At 56.9% G+C, this 16,984-nt stretch overlaps 2 protein-coding genes across 4 annotated transcripts in view; one reads left to right on the top strand and one right to left on the bottom strand.

Moving 5' to 3' along the window:
- Positions 1 to 5,934, top strand: part of BAIAP2L1 (BAR/IMD domain containing adaptor protein 2 like 1) — a gene marked incomplete at its 5' end in the record, with an annotated part of 86,655 nt that extends 80,721 nt beyond the window's left edge. The window contains 2 exons of the mRNA XM_082671486.1: positions 5,231 to 5,268; positions 5,852 to 5,934. Coding sequence (XP_082527612.1) covers positions 5,231 to 5,268; positions 5,852 to 5,927 — 114 coding nt within the window. The 3' untranslated portion in view covers positions 5,928 to 5,934. The remainder of the gene's footprint in view (positions 1 to 5,230; positions 5,269 to 5,851) is intronic.
- Positions 5,935 to 7,595: 1,661 nt separating this feature from the next.
- On the bottom strand, positions 7,596 to 16,381 carry BRI3 (brain protein I3). Of its 3 annotated transcripts, XM_082671488.1 has the most exons (4): positions 16,058 to 16,381; positions 15,450 to 15,552; positions 8,179 to 8,359; positions 7,596 to 7,707 (listed from the first exon to the last, which is right to left on the bottom strand). In XM_082671488.1, the coding sequence occupies exons 1-3, from the start codon at positions 16,197 to 16,199 to the stop codon at positions 8,227 to 8,229; spliced, it is 378 nt and encodes a 125-aa protein (XP_082527614.1). In that variant the 5' UTR covers positions 16,200 to 16,381; the 3' UTR covers positions 7,596 to 7,707; positions 8,179 to 8,226. The 3 variants fall into 3 exon arrangements, with proteins under 3 accessions (XP_082527614.1, XP_082527613.1, XP_082527615.1); XM_082671487.1 differs by lacking the exon at positions 7,596 to 7,707 and having other exon boundaries at positions 7,966 to 8,359; XM_082671489.1 differs by lacking the exons at positions 7,596 to 7,707; positions 8,179 to 8,359 and adding an exon at positions 8,403 to 8,579.
- Positions 16,382 to 16,984: the final 603 nt, after the last annotated feature.

Here is a 16,984-nt window from a genome sequence, read left to right as displayed (position 1 = left end):
CCTCAAACCCACACACTTTGATTTCAAAGCGCGTCTGGCGACCTGTAGGAGCTGCGCTGAGTGGGTGCTGCCTCCACCCCCCACCCCTACCCCCCGCCTCACCAAGTGGGCACGTTGGTTTCAGAAAAGAGCTCCATGACCAGAGCAGTTGGCTTTCCCCGTCTGGGCTTCAGTTCCCCATTTAAGAATAAACGGGTTGGGCTTCCCTGATGGTGCAATGGTTAAGAATCCACTTGCCAATGCAGGGGACACGGGTTCGAGCCCTGGTCTGGGAAGATCCCACATGCCGCGGAGCAACTAAGCCCGTGTGCCACAACTACTGAGCCTGCACTCTAGAGCCCGCGTGCCGCCACTGCTGAAGCCCGCGCACCTAGAGCCCGTGCTCCGCAACAAGAGAAGCCACTGCAATGAGAAGCCCGCACACCGCAACGAAGAGTAGCCTCCGCTCTCCACAACTAGAGAAAGCCTGTGTGCAGCAATTAAGACCCAATGCAGCCAAAAATAAATTTAAAAAAATAATAAAGGGATTGAACTGGGTCAGAGGTTGTGAACTGGGAGAGTCCAGCCTGCAGCTGAGGACTGAGTTAGTTGTTAACACGTAAAGCAGTGTCACTGAGGGCTGCTCACACCGCGGGCCACGCGAAGCTGCTCTCCAGCTGGCGGTGGAGAGGAAGGGACGTTCTGTCCGAGGAAGCAGCCGTGCAGGAGGGCAGGCACCAAGGAAGCCCTAGGGCCCGTCCCTCAGGCCCTGCTGTCTGCAGGATGGCTCGGTCCCCAGGGGCGTGGAGGACTCCCCGCGAGGCTTCTCAACAGAGCCTTGGCCGGGCCGCGGGTCCCATCACCTCTGTGCGTCTGCCTGTGGCTGCGGGTCTGAGCTGACCTGTAGGCTGGGACCGCGTCATCGTCAAGGCACACGGGCACGCAGTAGACACCCAGGCAGAACTCCGGGGTGGCGGGGAGGGGGCGCGATGCGGACACCGTGACAGCCAGCAAGGGCCACCTCCAGGTGGACTGGGGTTTGGGGTTTTTCGGGAGAAGTCACCAGGCATGTCCCATGCCTGTTCCCACCTGTGGGCTGTCTCGCCATCCAGTCCCCAGGCCTCCCCGGCCCCGCTGTCCCCTGGCAGCCTGGCCACTCGTGGGGAGGGAAGCATGCCGGCTGCCAAGAGGGGACACAGAACACGCGACAGGCCGTGGCCAAGGGTGCAGCCCAGCTGAGGGACCAGCACCTGGGAGTCGTGCTCTGTGAAGCCTGAGCGAAGTGGGGGCGGGACGCGTGCTGCGAACTCGAGCAGAACCCGAGAGGTGAGTGAGGACCGGTGTCTCCCCGACGGCGGGCGGGGCAGGGCTCTTCCGAGCGCATGCTGTGTGGCCCACACTGCGACAGAGGAGGTGCCCCGGGCACACCAGGAGCTGTGCCGAGATGGGTCACAGAACGACCAAGAAGGGCCTCCAGAGCCCTCGGTGCTCCTGGACAGGGCAACGTGTGCCAGGCGACGGAGGAGGGCAAGATGGGGTGTGGGGGGAGACCCCGAACCCCTCACCGCAGGCTCGGGGAGGCAGTAGAGGGACAGGCGGCTCCTGGCTCAGCCGGCGGGGGGGTGGGCCGTGCGGGCGGGTCTGAGGCCAGCGGATCCTGAGCTCCTCGCTGGGCAAACGATGTGCCTTCGCGGAGAAGGGAGCTGGGAGGAGGGCGGCCGTGGCAGTAAGCTCGCTGGCAAGGTGTGTTAAAGAGGACACCTTTCTGAAAAGGTCCTATTTTTTTTTTTTTGGTAAATATTGAATACCATATACAGAAAAGTGCAAGAAAAGTCACTTTTCACAAAGTGACTCCATATAACCAACACCCAATCAGGAACTGGAGCATTACCGGCCCTCCAGGAGTCCCCCCAACTGTCCCATCTCACAGTCCAGACTGCCCTCCTCTGGACGCTGGGTGCCTGTCTGGTCTGGCCCTGCGTAGACAGAACTGTGTCCTCCTGTGGTTCCAATGGTGTCTCAACAGAGGCTGTCATCCCTCCTGTTAGAATAACTGATTTACAACGTTGCATTAGTTTCAGGTGTACAGCACAGTGATTCAGTTATACATATGTATGCATTTTTAAACCTATTCTTTTTCATTACAGTACATTACGTGATACTGAATACAGTTCCCTGTGCTATACAGTAGAACCTTGTTTACCTATTTTATGTATAGTAGTGTGTATCTGTTAATCCCAAACTTCTAATTTATCCCTCCCCGTGTTCCCCTTTGGTAACCATGTTTGTTTTCTGTCTGTGAATCTATTTGTTTCATAAATAAGTTATTTGTGTCATATTCTATTTCTTTAAAATATTTATTTATTTTGGCTGCACCGGATCTTAGTTGCAGTACGTGGGATCTTTGTGGCATGTTTAGTTGTGGCACGTGGGATCTTAGTTGCTGCATGCGTGTGGGATCTAGTTCCCCAACGAGGGATCGAACCCGGGCCCCCTGCATTGGGAGCGTGGCATCTTACCCACTGGACCACCAGGAAAGTCCCTATGTCATATTTTAGATTCCACATATAAGTGATACCATATTGGTTTTGTCTTTCTCTTTTTGACTTCCTTCTTTTAGTACAATAATCCATAGGTCCATCCATGTTGCTGCAAATGACATTATTTCACTCTTTCCATTGTATATATGTACCCTATCTTCTTTATCCATTCATCTGTTGATGGACACTTTAGGTTGTTTCTGTATATTGGTTATTGTAAATAGTGCTGCTATGAACGTTGGGGTGCATTTATCTTTTTGAATTAGAGCTTTGTCCAGATATCTGCCCAGGAGTGGAATTGCTGATTCATATGGCAATTCTATTTTTAGTTTTTTAAGGAACCTCCATGCTGTTCTCCATAGTGGCTGCACCAATTTACATTCCCACCAACAGTGTAGGAGGGCTCTCTTTTCTCCCCACCCTCTCCAGCATTTGTGGACTTTTTAATAATGGCCATTCTAACCAGTGTGAGGGTGGAACCTCACTGTTGTTTTGATTTGTATTTTTCTAATAATTAGCAATGCTGAGCATCTTTTTATGTGCCTGTTGCCCATCTGTATGTCTTCTTTGGAGAAATGTCTAAGCCTTCTGTCCATTTTTGGATTGGAATGTTTTTTTGTTATTGAGCTGTATGAGCTATTCGTATATTTTGGAAACTAAGCCTTTGTCGGTCACATAGTTTGCCAAGATTTTCTCCCAGTCTGTAGGTTGTCTTTTCGTTTTGTTTATGGTTTCCTTTGCCGTGCAAAAGCTTGTAAGTTTGATTAGGTCCCATTTGTTTATGTTTGCTTTTATTTCTATTCCCTTGGGAAACTGACCTAAGAAAACATTGCTACGATTTATGTCAGAGAACGTTTTGCCTGACATCTCTCCTGTTGTTGGGATAGGGCTGCCCCATGCATCCTAGCGGGTGTCTCAGTGCTAATGTGCACGCATGCTGCTTGTACCAACCAGGAGTGGGCTCGCTGGGGCATGTGCCAGGGCCCGGTAGCTTCGGGCTGCCATCTTAGGAGTCATTTTGCTCTCTTTCCTCATACCACAAGTTGTTACTTCTTGCCACTTTACCGCCAGGGCTGGACTTCAGCGCATCTCCTCCAGTGTTTGTTTCTCTCACCATGTCGTGTCACCCAGATAACACAGCCTGTGAAACCATGGCTAAGCTCGTTTCAGAGTTTAGTCAGGCTCCAAGGTTTCTGCCTTGAAGGCAGTGGGGGCACTCCTCAAGTTGAGGACACACAGGAGAGGGGGACAGTATCCTGCCCCAAGGACAGGCAGGAAGGTGGTTTCTGTTACATGCCCTGCAGAGGCCGCATCCGGGGAGTCCAGCTTGGCAGGACGTGGGCCTTCCAGGCCGCGAGGATGCAGCCGGCCTCCCCCTGAGCCACAGTCACAGCCTGGACTCAGCCTCCCCAGCCTGGGGGCACCTGCTCTGGGCAGCAGGTTAATGCCAGCACCCTGAGCATGTGTGGGACTGCACGACAGGTATTCTGGGGTATTTTTAAAATAAATCATAAGTTAGCCCTTACTCATCCTGTAACATGAATGTTACACCAGAAACTGCTCACTCCGAGGCCTGCTGAGCAAGCCCGGCAGCCCTGTAGGGACAGGCCCTTTGAGGATGTGCTAACGAGCAGGGCAGCTGCTTTGTGCTTCAATCCTGAGAGGGAGACATTGAATCCGGACATCGGGCTCGCTGCCCCTGGTGCTGGGGCTCCCCCTCGGGATGACCTTACTGGCTCCAGGTTCAAGGTCAAGGTGTGAGGTCCCCAGAGGCCCGGAGACAGCAGGCGCAGGTCTGCGAAGTAGCCCTGGTGCCCCCAGCCCCCTTCTGCCTTGAGTCTGTACATCCAGCACCCAGGAGAGGCCATCCCAAGGGAGCCCTGGCCTGGCTTTTACTCCAGGCGTGGCCTTCAGCCCCAGGCTGGCAACTGGCAACGGGAAGTGAGAGCAGCTCAGAGGCCTGCAAGCCCTGAGACCATGGGGCATCCTCGGAGCTGGCCTGGTGGCCCTGGTCAGATGGCATGACACTGCCCTCTCCTGGGCAGCCATCTGAATAAGCCCGCCAGCTTGGGCCAGTGATTTCTTACAACAGCCAGAGCAGATTTAAAGCAGATTCTTTGTGGAATGAAGGAGAGGACACACAATCACCTGGTCCCCGGCCACACTGGGAGACCCCGAGCCCCTGGGAGCCGGAGGCCGGGGCTCCAAGAGCGCTCTGGCAATTCCTGAAGGCAAAGACAGTGCCTGCACTGTTCTGTCCTCTCTCTCCCGCAATTACGGAACTTCTGCAAGATCAGATCTCTGCTTGGCAGTTGGCACCAGTCTACGGCACCGAAACCCAACAAGGTTTTCTTTTTACTGTTTCTCATGGCATCGTTCAGGATCGGGCTCGCAAAAAGCCAACCTTAATCACTACAGTTTTGCACGTGAATTCAGGCCACAGGCAGGGAGCAGCAGACCTTGTGTTTCCCTCTAAGATGTTCCAGCATTTGTAAGGGTCCCTCACTGTGTTTCAGAATGTCTTCTGTTCTTGCCCTTACGCTTCCGAGTGAATTTAGATAAATGAGACAAATGAATTGCGACTCCAAGGCACTTTGACACATGCATAACTTTAAGCAGTCCCTTATGCTTTAGATGTCTTTACCTTCAGGTCTTATTAAAAATGTCCCAATTTCATGAGCCTTCCATAAACTTCTTTTTCTTTCCCACAGAATGATGCAAATGGGTTTGCAAAGCCTCCTTTTCTCAGGTATGTTACTTTCCTCCACCAGGGCCCTCCCCCTTGCTCAGCCTAGGAGAACTGGGTTTGCAGGATCTCAGTTCCCCGACCAGGGACAGAACCGAGGCCCTCGGCAATGAAAGCGTGGAGTGCTAACCACTGGACCGCCAGGGAAGCCCACCGCCCATTACAGAACTGTCCAGAGCTTTAAACATTTCAGACAGAGGGCAGCATACCTCTCTGCAGTCCTGTGTGGGGTGGGAAGGTGGTGGTGGGAGAGCCTTCTAGGACAGCGGCTGCATTATTAAGTGCCAAACGCAACATGAGGCCAGGGGAACTCCCTTCTGGATCAGGGCAGATGCTGGGCAGGCCCTCCAGGCCCCGCTTCCAGAGGACCCCCAGGCCTGAGGCCTTTCTCACTGCAGCCAAAACGAAACAATTAGCAGCTTATAATGGGCGCATGGAGAGAACTGTCACAAAACAAAACTTTCATGTTCAGAAAATGTCTGGGATTTATATAAGCTATATAATTTTACAGAACAAGAGCAAGAGTTAGCTCTTTTTCTGAACCAAATCCCTGTCTTACAATTTTTTTCTCCCCCCGCCTCCCCAGCAGAGAAAATCCCTTTGCTACTGTGAAACTCCGACCAACAGTGACAAATGATCGCTCAGCACCAGTCATTCGATGAAAAGGTGGCCCCAGATTCTTCTGGTTCCCCGTTCGGTTCTCGCTTGGGAAATGATAGGTATACGTTTGTGATAAGTGCTGTCCTGTTGTAAAGCTTCACCGGAGGGTGCCTGATTTTACATGTATTCCACTCGAGCAAATCAGTGCATTTTCTAATTTAACATAGCTGGGTTTACATATTTCTGTCTTTAAGGTAACTACATCATAGTTTAGATACAACTCAATCATTTAAAGTATTTTCTTCCTATTCTGTTCAAGAACTGTAAATTTTCAAGAACTGTAAATTTGGTTCCAATCCTATTGTATCATTTTCTTTTAATATTCTATGATTTTTTTTAATAGCCAGAATAAGGGATAGTTGATGCTTCTGTGACTGGCTTTCTGCACCTGAACGCAGATAAGATCACAGTTTTATTTTATAAAGCATGTGCTCTTAAATAGCATTACGATGTTTAAAGAAATCGCTGTGTAGATTTGCATCCCAGCATGCAAATAGCCTTAAGCAATATAAATTATGAGAATATTGTATAAAATTTAACTTAAAAACTTCTAAATGTTTGCTTAAGTCAAATGCAGCCCTACCCAAGATGAAGCATCCCGCAAGTTCTCGTGATTTAGACACAGCGCTAAGAGCACTGAGAATTCTCCTATCACAGCCATGATATTAGCACTTGAATACTTTCTAAGAGGTACTGAATTTGGCGTTCTGAGTTACCAACTGGGATACCAATGAAAACGTGCCAGGCCATGCCACATGCGGGCCTGGCTCACAGGGTAATAACACATGCATCTGGGGACTCCACACGTAGAAACCCAGGCTCCTCTCACTAAGCTAGTTGACCAAAGCTGCCTCCATCACTGATTTACTCTGAAACCTGTTGGGGTGCAAGTTTCTCCGCTTTTCAGTCAGGTGCTGAAACTGCAAACAGCACTGCTGAAGCCAGGAGGACCTCTGGGAGCCGGGGGAGGGTAGCGGGAGGCTGCACCTCGGCTGCGCCCCACGCCGGCATACCCGGAACCTGGGCTTCTGCAGCGGCGCGGCAAGGCAGAGCCAGTGGCAGGGTTTCTCTCTGGCTGTCAGGGACTACGCCCAATTTGGAGGAGTGGGGAGTGGTGATGAAAACACACACAGGCCATCCACTGTATGGGGGCAGGGGAGGGGGGCTTGTTGCTAACCACAGCTTTTGGCTTTGCCATGAATATTATTTTTCTATAAGCTTGAAATTGGTCAGGGTCAAATGCAGGTAAACCAGTGTAAGCGTGTGACGCTTTGGGTTCTTGGTCCTGTCTTCCTCCTGGCTGGTCGGCTATGACCGCTTGGTGGTGGGGGTCTGGGACTGTGTGAGGGCTCCCAGGACCCGCAGGCTAAGGGCCTCTGTCAAGCAGCACACTTGTCTTTTGAGAGCAGACCCTTCCACCAGCGAAGAAAACACAATCAAATTAGTCACATGGCCCGTTGCTCCTCTCACCGTTTAATAAGAGTAGGGTTCAGAAGCCCTTTACTTTCAACAGTGTGGAGGGAGTGAGGTGTAGAGACTTGTTAATTAAGGGAAAAAGGGCAGGGGGTGTCACACCGTGGCCCCGGCCCCCAGAGCTCTGCTGCTGGGGGTCTTCTGGTTACAGGGATGGCACAGGTCCTGGGATTATCAGACGCCACTTGCAGGCCCACCTGGCTCACCCAGACCCTCTACACCTCCACAGAAGGGACGACAGCCGTCACTTACCTGCGTCACACAGCACGGGAGGCCTTGCCTTAGGTCCTGGGCACTGGGGTGCGTGCTCTGTAAATGTCAAGGTATTAGGTTTCATTATAATAATACAAACTTGAAAACAAGCACAGTTTTTGAGCTGTAAATGCCTAATGAGGAATAACAGAAGGTCGGTGTGAACTGGATAATGTTGAAGCTGAGTTAGGAGAGGTAACGCTCTTCTCTATTTTGTATATGTTTGTTTGAAATTTTCATAACAAAACTTGATTTCTGTAAGTGGCAGATTTCTGTAAGTGGCAGTGTGCACTGAATAAGCGAAACCAGGTGAACAACGGTATGGATCTCATTTATTTAAAGCAGTATGTCTCACCTTTCCCAAACTGAAGACTGCAAAAAATAAAAGCAGTGCCTTACTGAGCTGTCGTTGACCTGGGAGCCGTGCGCGGCCACACTCCCTGTGGCTCCTGCGCCCAGTCCACCCACCTCCCTTTACAAAACAGTCCTGAAGCTGAATCCCATGAAGCTATTGTACACGACATTTACATTAGAAAAAGAGAGCTGGGTGTGGGGAAGCCAGGTGTGCTGTTCCCTTTAAGTAAAGTTTGCTCCACAGTTGGGGCATCTTCGCTTCCTCAAGGCAAAACAGCAGATGAACCCAAAGGGGAACAAGACGATGGCCAAGAAGATGCCCAGGAAGGTGAAGGAGTCCTCCAGAACCCCGACCCTGCGGAGAGAGAGGGGGCACGCGGGTTAGGGCCCTCGCAGACCCAAGGCCTGCTAGCCCAGCGGACCCCTGTCCCCAAGGCGCCCTCCACCCACGTCCACAAGCCTAGGCACCTCCAGAGCTGGGGCGCTGGTCGTGGAGGGGACGGCCAGCTGCCACCGGTGGCTGCACAGAAAACGTGAAGAGGAGAGAAGAGCCGCTTGGGAGGCACCAGCACCTACTGATAAAGGCAAGAACATCCGGCTGCCATATAACCTGCCACATGTTTTCTCTTACAAAATGAGGAACAAGAGACAAATGCTGGTTTCTATAAAAATTCTTATGTCTCTGAGAACAAAACCAAGAAACCCAAATCAATCACTTTAGGATATTTTTTTCCCAACGTTGAAAAGTTTTAGACTTATTTTCCCATTCCCTACAAGGAAATTCCGAAAATAGTGACAGAGTTTGGATTTTGTGTGATTTTTATTGGTTTCGGTGGGGGGAGCAGATTCTAGTGAAAGACTAAAAGCAGCCATGTTCACACTATGTTCACACCATGTCACTTATCTTGAGAAATTTAATCTCAAAGCTTCCTCTTCGGAAGAAGTCATGATAACCTTCAACGCACAGTACATAATCCCTGGGACCGCTAGGGGTCATCCCCGCACTGTGTGCCCACAAGGGCTCCACCCCAGGTCGGGTCCTTTTCAAAGGCCCCGAAGGGGGGAAGAAGGAGCCATGTGCTCAGCTCCTCGGGTGACGCCCATGATGCCCGCCCCCCAGAAGCGTGTCTCTCGGGCCCCGCAGGCCCAGCCCCGCGCCAGCTGCAGTGCAGAACCAGTGCCCCGCCCTCGGGACCCCAGCCTGTCCCCCAACGCACACACCAAAGTCCTTGGGCTTCCTGAAGCCACCTTATTGTCCTCAAACACAGTAAGGATCCTTTATGCCCACGACCCTCCTCTGGCTGCCTGTGTGGAGAGGAAGGTTCAGCCCAACCAACAAGCGTGGGCAGCGGCGGGGGGCGGGCGAACAGGGCTGTGGGGGCCCAGCGAGGGGCAGCTCAGCCGGGACACCGACTCCAAGCCCTGCCCCAGAGAAGAGCACGCGGTGGACACACCACTCCCGCAGCACCTCCCAGCGGGCCTGGCCACTGGAAGCCCTGGGAACACTGCAGAGAGACCAAGGGCGGGGGGGTCTTGGGGACCTGCCTCACGCCCCGAGTTAGTTGAGGAAAGGCTCTGAGCAGCCCTGCAGCGGAGACACCTGCTGAGCCCAGGCTCACGGACGCCGCCCACAGGCCAGGCCCACCCCAAGGGAAAGCGCATCAGCTGGCCAGCATCTGTCAGCAGGCCCGCCATTTCCGGCGCAGACAGTACAACACAGGCTGTCGGGTCACCACGCTGTGCCCCATGCCCGCCCAGACCCCACCTGCCCCAGCTTCGAGGCCCTCTCAGACTGGGTGGCAGAAGAACGTGCTGAGAGAGCACCCGAGGCCACGTGGCCGAAGTAGGGAGCGGGGGCTTCCAGAAGGCCCTGAACCACCACCCGTGGCTCCACACAAAGGAGGCCGTGACAGGCTGCCCCGGGCCCAGAACACGCCTGCTCTGTGCAGTCGCTGCTGACAGCTCCTACACCTACTGGTACTAATCAGGCCACCCGAGAATAACTGGAGGCGGTCAGACGGCCTGGGACCACTCGGGGAGCCATGGCCCCAACTCCCTGCTTCCTCCAGGCACCGAACCAGGTTCCACCTACAGCTGAAATCCCCAGACTCACACCGGTTTGTACGTTCGGTTAGAACGTCCAAGGGAGGAGAAGCACAGGACAGAGTTGAACTAGGCCTCACAGCTGTGTCACCTGCACCAGCTGAGAACCTTCTGAGCCACCAGGGTGCCTCGTGTCCCCTCCAGGGGCCACTGAGGCCCGAGAAGAGTGACTACCAGATGCTCCGTACTCTCTCACTTAAGGATCAAGGCTGTTCAGAGGCAGAGCTTAGAACCCAGGGTGTCCACTCAAAGGCTCCAGGAGGAGGCTAGGGCCAGGCGGGGTCCTGCCCTGCTGCGAGGGCACCCAGCGCCCCCTGGCTGGAGAAGCCCTCCGAGTGGTGGCCATCTCCCCACAGTGGAGGAGCGGGGCTTGCCCTGGGCTGCCTGGTGCCCGCGCGCACGTGAACTGGCCCGTCTGCGACTTGTTCCTGTCCTCTGGGGTCAGGGGTCAAACAGCAACAGCCCCCCATCTGCCTCTTCCCTAATTCTCCACCCAGACCCTGGTCAACACTGTCTAAAGCTAGAGGAAGCCCAGGAGGGCTGGTCACCCTCATCCAGGCCCTCCCCACCATGAGGCCAGTGGACTGGCCCCGCGTAAGCACAGCTTCCCAGCAGCAGTCAGACCAGCCGGGGGAGGCCCGGCACCCCAGGCAGGAGGAACACGCTCCCTCATTCCACAAACCTGCAGTGCTTTCTGTCCAGATCCATCACTCACTCAAGCCAGAGCAGAGCAGGCAGCTTGGGCCTCCCCTTTCCAACACCCTTCCAACACCCTCAGTCAGGAGTCCGGGTTTGATGGGATGAGACCCCACGCCCTCTCCCCCGTTCACCTCCAGCCCACCCCAAGAAGGCGGCAGAGCCAGGCCGTTTCCCTTCAGCAGCCAGGGAGGTGGGCAGAATCCGGGCCCTGCTAGCAGGTCTGCTCCACACTCAGACCTTCCATGAAGAACCACGGCCCGACCCGCCAACGTGGCTTCCCAGCCCAAGGGACCTGCTACCCGCATCGCAGTCCATACCTCTTACCCACAATTCCAAATGCCAAAAGCTCTGAATGCAGAACTTTTTTATAAGTTTGTAACAAACCCAGCTGGCAGCCACATGTGACCTGAACTGATGTGTGGCCATTTATAGTCTTAATGTGTCCCCTTAATGGGAATATTTGTGTCTTGCTGCAGAAATGTTAATATTTGACCATGGGTACTGCCCAAACCTCAAAAGCAGTGCTAGCATGATTTACTGTTTTTAAAAATCCAAAATCTTCTGAACTGAGAACACAACCTGGTCTCTAGGCCAGTCCTGACTGCAGAGCAAACCTGTCCCTCTGGGGCCACGTAGGAGGGAGGGGACCCCCTGCCCGTCCTGCCAGCCTCTCCTAAGTGGCGTGGCCTCTCTTTCTCTCCAAGCCCCTCAAAAGCCCTCACCGTTTCAGAGTGAGCTTCATCTCTTCATGCACTGGCTCAGAATCCAAACTGAGCAAGCGGCCTCAGCGGCGGGTTAAAAGGCCCCTCCCCCATTCCTGAGAAACGGGGGTGGGGAGGATGCGGAAACTGGAGAAACCTGGGAACTGATTCTGAAAACACTTCCTGAAGGGACTGTGACCTTACGGGGAGAGTGGTCACTCGATTCCACTGACACCCATCTGCTCAGGGAGCTGGGCTGGGTGGGGCCCCAGGACGAGCGCGGCGGAGACCCTGCAACACACACGTCCCATCCCATCCTCACCACCCCCCGTTTCCTCACAGCGTCCTCCCCGTCCCATCGCGTCCCCCTTACACGAAGCTGGAGCCCGGAGCCTTGTTCAGGCAGCGAGTGGCCTGGCTGGGAACAATCCAGACCCCAGCCCAGGGCCTCCCTACCCTCTGAGCCCCCCCCCCCCCCCCCAGTTAGTGCCACCACTGCTCCCAGCACAAGGCCGCCTCAGGTCAGGATCTGCCGCAGAACCACCCCAGACAAGCCGGGAGAGGGGAGCAGAGGGCTTCGTGCAGCTGGCCACGAGCCTGCGGACAGGCAGGGGTGGGGCATGATGCCCCACAGCACCTGGCCAGCCCCCTCCAGAGACCAGGTCATACCTCGCCCCCAGCTGTCCCAGGGTCCCACGGGGGCAGGGAGCCGCCGGCCACTCCAGGGGCGCTTCTGAGCAAGCCTGCGGCCGGGTAGCCCAGAGCCTCCCCAAGCAGAACAAATGCTGAGGGAGGGCCTGCAAGGTGGCAAGGCCTGCCTGGGGCTCCCGGGGCTCCCCGGACCCCAGGCTCAGTCCAGGCACAGCTGGACAGAGAGGCCCCGAGCACTCCCAGGCCCCCACGGTCGGCACGCCCTGCCCGCGGCAGCCCGGGAGCCGGGGCCGGCTCATCAGTGCTTGGGCCGGGGAGAGCCCGCTCCCAGGGGCGAGGCCGGAGCCCCAGCCTCATCACTGTCCTGACCTCTGGGCAGCACCTGACCTCCACAGCTGTTCCTTGAGCCCGTCTTGGCTTCCAAGACCCCAGCCGTTCCTGGATTCCCTCCTACCTCTTTGGTCACCCCCAAGACTGGACGCCCAGCTGGGAGCCGGGTGCAGCCAGGCCCCACGCCTCGACGTGCCTTCCAGCCTCCGACCCGCGCTGCCCAGCGCCCTCTGCACAGGCCCTCCCACTGCAGCCCCGGGCCCCCAGACTCGAGGTGGCCTCATCCAGGGACAGCCCACGCCCCAGAGGAGGACAGCTTCAGAGAGGCCCGAGGCCTGGCCGAAGCCCCACCAGCCAAGGCGGTGTTCAGTCCACAGGGGCCGCGGGTGGGCAGGGGTGGGGTGAGGCTCATGCTGTCTGCAAGAGTAGAAAGAAATGCTCTCATAGCGCCTAAACAGAGAAGATGGGGTCAGGCTGCTTAAGGGAAAGCTCAGACGGTGGCAAAGTGACAAGTGGCACAGGCCTCTGACGCCAGGCCTCACTCAGAGGGAATCACAGACGTGTGACTTCGGCAAACTCCTGCCAAGCTCCCAGGGAGGGACGGAGCCTGGCAGGCTGGCTGGGAAGGAAGGAAGTGTGGTCACATGAGAAGCCGCCTGTCTCCCAACCCTATGACGCTGGACAGGGGCCACACCGGCTGTCCCCAGGGACTAGGCACCCTCTCCCCAAACCACTGCGGAGCTTCCTTGGAAGCACCCGGCCTTCCCCTGCTTCCTGCTGCCCACCTCCCCGGGCCCCCGGCCCACTCCGGCAGCAGAGGGCACTGCAGGCAGGGGACCGGGACACCCCTGTGTAAGAGCCCAAGCGCCGGGAGGGCCCTAACCGCCGGCATCTGTCCTCAAGCTGACAGAAGCGCCCATGGAGGACACGCCTTGGAGGGCGTCAGAGTGTGTGCTCCCAACCCGGGCCCCCAAACTTGTTCTCAGAGCACCTGCTCCCCACTGCTGCGCCCACCACCCAGAGGCCGGGAGGCCAGCGATCCCGACAGAAGGGAAGAAACTTGTTCCGGTGCAGGCGCCCTCCCTCAGCCTTAGAGCAGCCCTGAGCCCAAGCCCCTCCTCAGAAGAGCAGAGAGATGGTGACCCACATTCTGCACTTTGGGGGCTGAGGGCAGAAGCCGGGGCCTCCACTGTGACCGCTCCCACCCCAGGGAAAGGGAGGGATCAGGGGAAATGCTCCCCGTCCTGCAGCAGCCTGGAAGCTCACAACCCTGGGGGATCCATGCCCGTAAACTCCACTGCTGGTCTCCCCTCCCCCACGCTCAGGGCCTTGGGCCAGCAAGAGCCTTGGACCATCCCATCAGACACCCCATCTCCCAGATGGGGAAACGGGCCCAGCTGGCAGCTGGCAAGGCCAGGATCTGAGCCCAGCTCGTCTGGCAGGCTGGGCCCTGCGGGGAGACGCTGAAACCCCAGCCAGAGGGCTCTGCTCCAGGTGCGGCGCCTCCTCAGCTGCCAGCCTGAAACGCCTCCTTACACTTAGGATATTGCTCGGAACCCCTCCCGCCCAGAAACAGGCCCTTGGAATCGCCCAGCTAGGCTCCTTGGGGACAGAAGGGCCGTGCACACAGCAAGGCTCTGGGCACCCTGAACCAGCCTCAAAGCCAAGCACAGCGGGTTTCCCGTCGCCCACCTCTCTGTGCAACTTTCCAAAAGGATTCCCAATGGCTTTCTCTGCAAGGGACCAGCCTCCCAGACCGTGCCCCCCATCTCCAAGCCCACCCACATGCCCCCAACCCCAAGAACTCTGCCGCCCACAGGTGCCCAGTGCAGGGTGCAGAGAGCTCCTCTCCGGAGGCAGCCAGTTGTCTCCCCTCCCCCTTCACATTCTCCAAAGGCTAGAGTATCACCAGATGTGTCCGAAAAGACACCTGCTTAGGGTTTGCATATCAAGGTCCACCTGGCCGGCACGCAACCCAGAGGGCTCTCCCCTGCCCACAACCCCTTTAGCAAACTCACAGTTGGTTTCGCGGGTCCAGCCTCCTGCCCCCACTTCCGGACGTTCCCCCTCTTCCCAGGCCCTTGTCTCCCCACACAATTGACCCTTGTGACTCAAACTGTTAACTTCCCTTCGACTCCACTCTGGGCATCCCTGATACGCTTTTGAAATTAAGCCTAAGTGTAAGCCACGGCTTCTCAGTTCCATCTCACGAACTCCAACTTCCTCCGCCACCCACCTCCCCACCCAGGCTGAAAGCCCAGTCCTTGCCAAGTCTGCCCTGACTTTCTAAATTGTCCATGCAGTCGAATTCAACAAGGGCAAGAACCAAATCTTATCTGAATTTGAATCCTCAAGACCCACACAGAACAAGCATATAATAGCTGCTTCTCAGGCCCTACAAAAACAGAAAATTCTGGAGGCTCAAGGTTGAGAATCTGAAATATCGCTCCCACCCCGAAGAACCTCGGCGTTGCTGCTCTTATGCAGGTAAGGGCCCTGATGGCATGAAGCAGCCCTGACAGCGGCCGCTCCCCTGGCCCCCTGGCCTTCCAGCTCCTCCAACACGGGCCACCTGAGTCAGGGCTCTCCTGCCCACGCACTTCAAACTGACCCTCCCAGGAAAAGAGAACCTTCTGCCACCTTCAAGAACCAACTGCAGAGCAAACTTGCAGCTCCCAGAATCGGAGATAAGAGGCTGCCAGTCCAACTGCTACCATTTCTTCATCCCACCCACTCGGGACTCAATGGCCACCAAAGCACGTAACTCCCCCAGGAAAGAGAACCCAGCTCCCTCTGCCCCATGAAAGGTGCATGGACCCAAGGACCACTGAACCCATTCTCTCCCATACCCCAGTGAGCAGCCTGTCCCAAGACTGACCGTGTCTCCAAACGATCCTGGTTTTATGAGTTTCAGTAAGTGTGTTCTTAGAGGTTTCTGGGGCCCCCAGGCCCGTGACATACCTGCAGACAGGGCAGCCTCCAACGACAACGATGGAATTGGCAGGGTACCGGGTGACATTTCGGCTGTGGATGCTGTAGACCCTGGGGTGGTGCGTGGGTAACCCTGTGGGCAGGAAAGCACATCAGAAGGGGACAGGCAGGAAAACGCGGGGAGTCAGAGATCTACTTCTCCTGCCCTTCCCCACTCCCCACCAAAAACTCGCATCCTTTTCAAAATCAAGACAACAGCGTCCACTAAGTGCCTACTATGGGCTTTATCAGGTGTTAACTTGCAGACAGCATCTCGTTAATAAAGTTAATTTGCAGGGAGATAATGATGCTTCCCGGGAAGGGCGAGCCCGGCGCGCGCGACCGCGCAGGTGGGCTGAGGGCCCTCGGGCGACACCCAGACTCGGGGTCCCGACATCAGGTTCGCCGAGCGGAGACTGCCCACCACCGGGTCTCCCCTCGGCCGCGCCCCTACCGCGTCCGGAGAAAAGTTGGTTTCGGGGTTAAAGGTCGCCACAGAACTCCGCCCAAAGTTTGCTCCCGGGGCCCCGGGCCCCGCCCGCTCGGCCAGCTCCAGTCCCGGGACGACCCCCACCCCGCTCCCCGGGCCCCGGGCCCACCTGTGACGAGGTAGGGGTAGGGCGGCGGCGGGGCGGCGGCGGGGATGGCGCCGTAGCCGTGCGGGCCGCACGCGAAGTCGCCCTGGCCGGCCTCCAGGTTGTAGGCGGGCGGCCGCTCCTGCAGCAGGGGCTTGTGGTCCATGGCGGGCGGCGCCCACCGCGCCCGGCCCGGCTCGCGCTCTGACTCCGCTCCGACTCGGACTCGCGGGGACGCCCGGACGCCCGGCGACGGGCCCCGCTCCTCGCGGGCGGCGGCGGCGGCGGCGGCGGCGGCAGCGGTGGGGCTGGGCCCCCTGGAGGCGGGTGCCGCGGGCTTCCCCCCGCGCCTCCCCCCGCCGGTCACAAGACCCGGGTCACGTGGCGCGGCTCCCGCGGGGGGGTGGGGCGGGGTGGGGCGGGGCCGGCGGCGTCTTAAAGGAGCCGCGCCCGCTCTCAGCCGCCCCGCGGGCCTCCAGTCCGGGCGTCCCCACCTGGCATCCGCGACCAAAGACCTCACACAGCGAGGAGAGCCCCCGCCCCCACGCCGACCCAGAGACGCCACACTAGGGGCGTGACCTTATGGCCTGTAGACCTGTCCCTCCCGGCGCTCCTGGCCCGCTGGGCCTCGGGGGCCCGAGCCCACCCACCACTGAAGAGGGCTGAGGCCTGGGGGGCAGGGGCGGCCCGGAGGAGGTACTTGGCTGGACGAGTCCCCAGGCCGCCCCCTGGTTGTCACCGCCCCGGACAGAGGGGCCGGGGCCTCCGCATTCTGAGCGACCCTGTGAATCGTGCCTGCTCGTGCTCAGTTGGTGTTCAATTCCTCGGTTTTCTTTTTGACAAACTAAATTCGGTAATTTATAGGGGTTGTGGCCACTGATTACAAATTAACTCCCCTGTTGGGAACAAACCCTAAATATCGGGCACCGCTGTGTGGCAGGTTCTGTCCCA

This window comes from Grampus griseus (genome assembly GCF_964374135.1).
Source record: "Grampus griseus genome assembly, chromosome: 14".
Classification (NCBI taxonomy): Eukaryota; Metazoa; Chordata; class Mammalia; order Artiodactyla; family Delphinidae; genus Grampus; species Grampus griseus.
This window is presented reverse-complemented; position numbering and strand designations above follow the sequence as displayed.

Coding starts and splice junctions, on each gene's coding strand:
- BRI3 (XM_082671488.1), bottom strand. CDS start 16,199: ATGGACCACAAGCCCCTGCTGCAGGAGCGGCCGCCCGCCTACAACCTG. Junction 15,553..16,057: donor CTACCCCTACCTCGTCACAG/GTGGGCCCGGGG, acceptor TCCTGCCCACAG/GGTTACCCACGCACCACCCC. Junction 8,360..15,449: donor GGAGGCTGCCCTGTCTGCAG/GTATGTCACGGG, acceptor CTCTCTCCGCAG/GGTCGGGGTTCTGGAGGACT.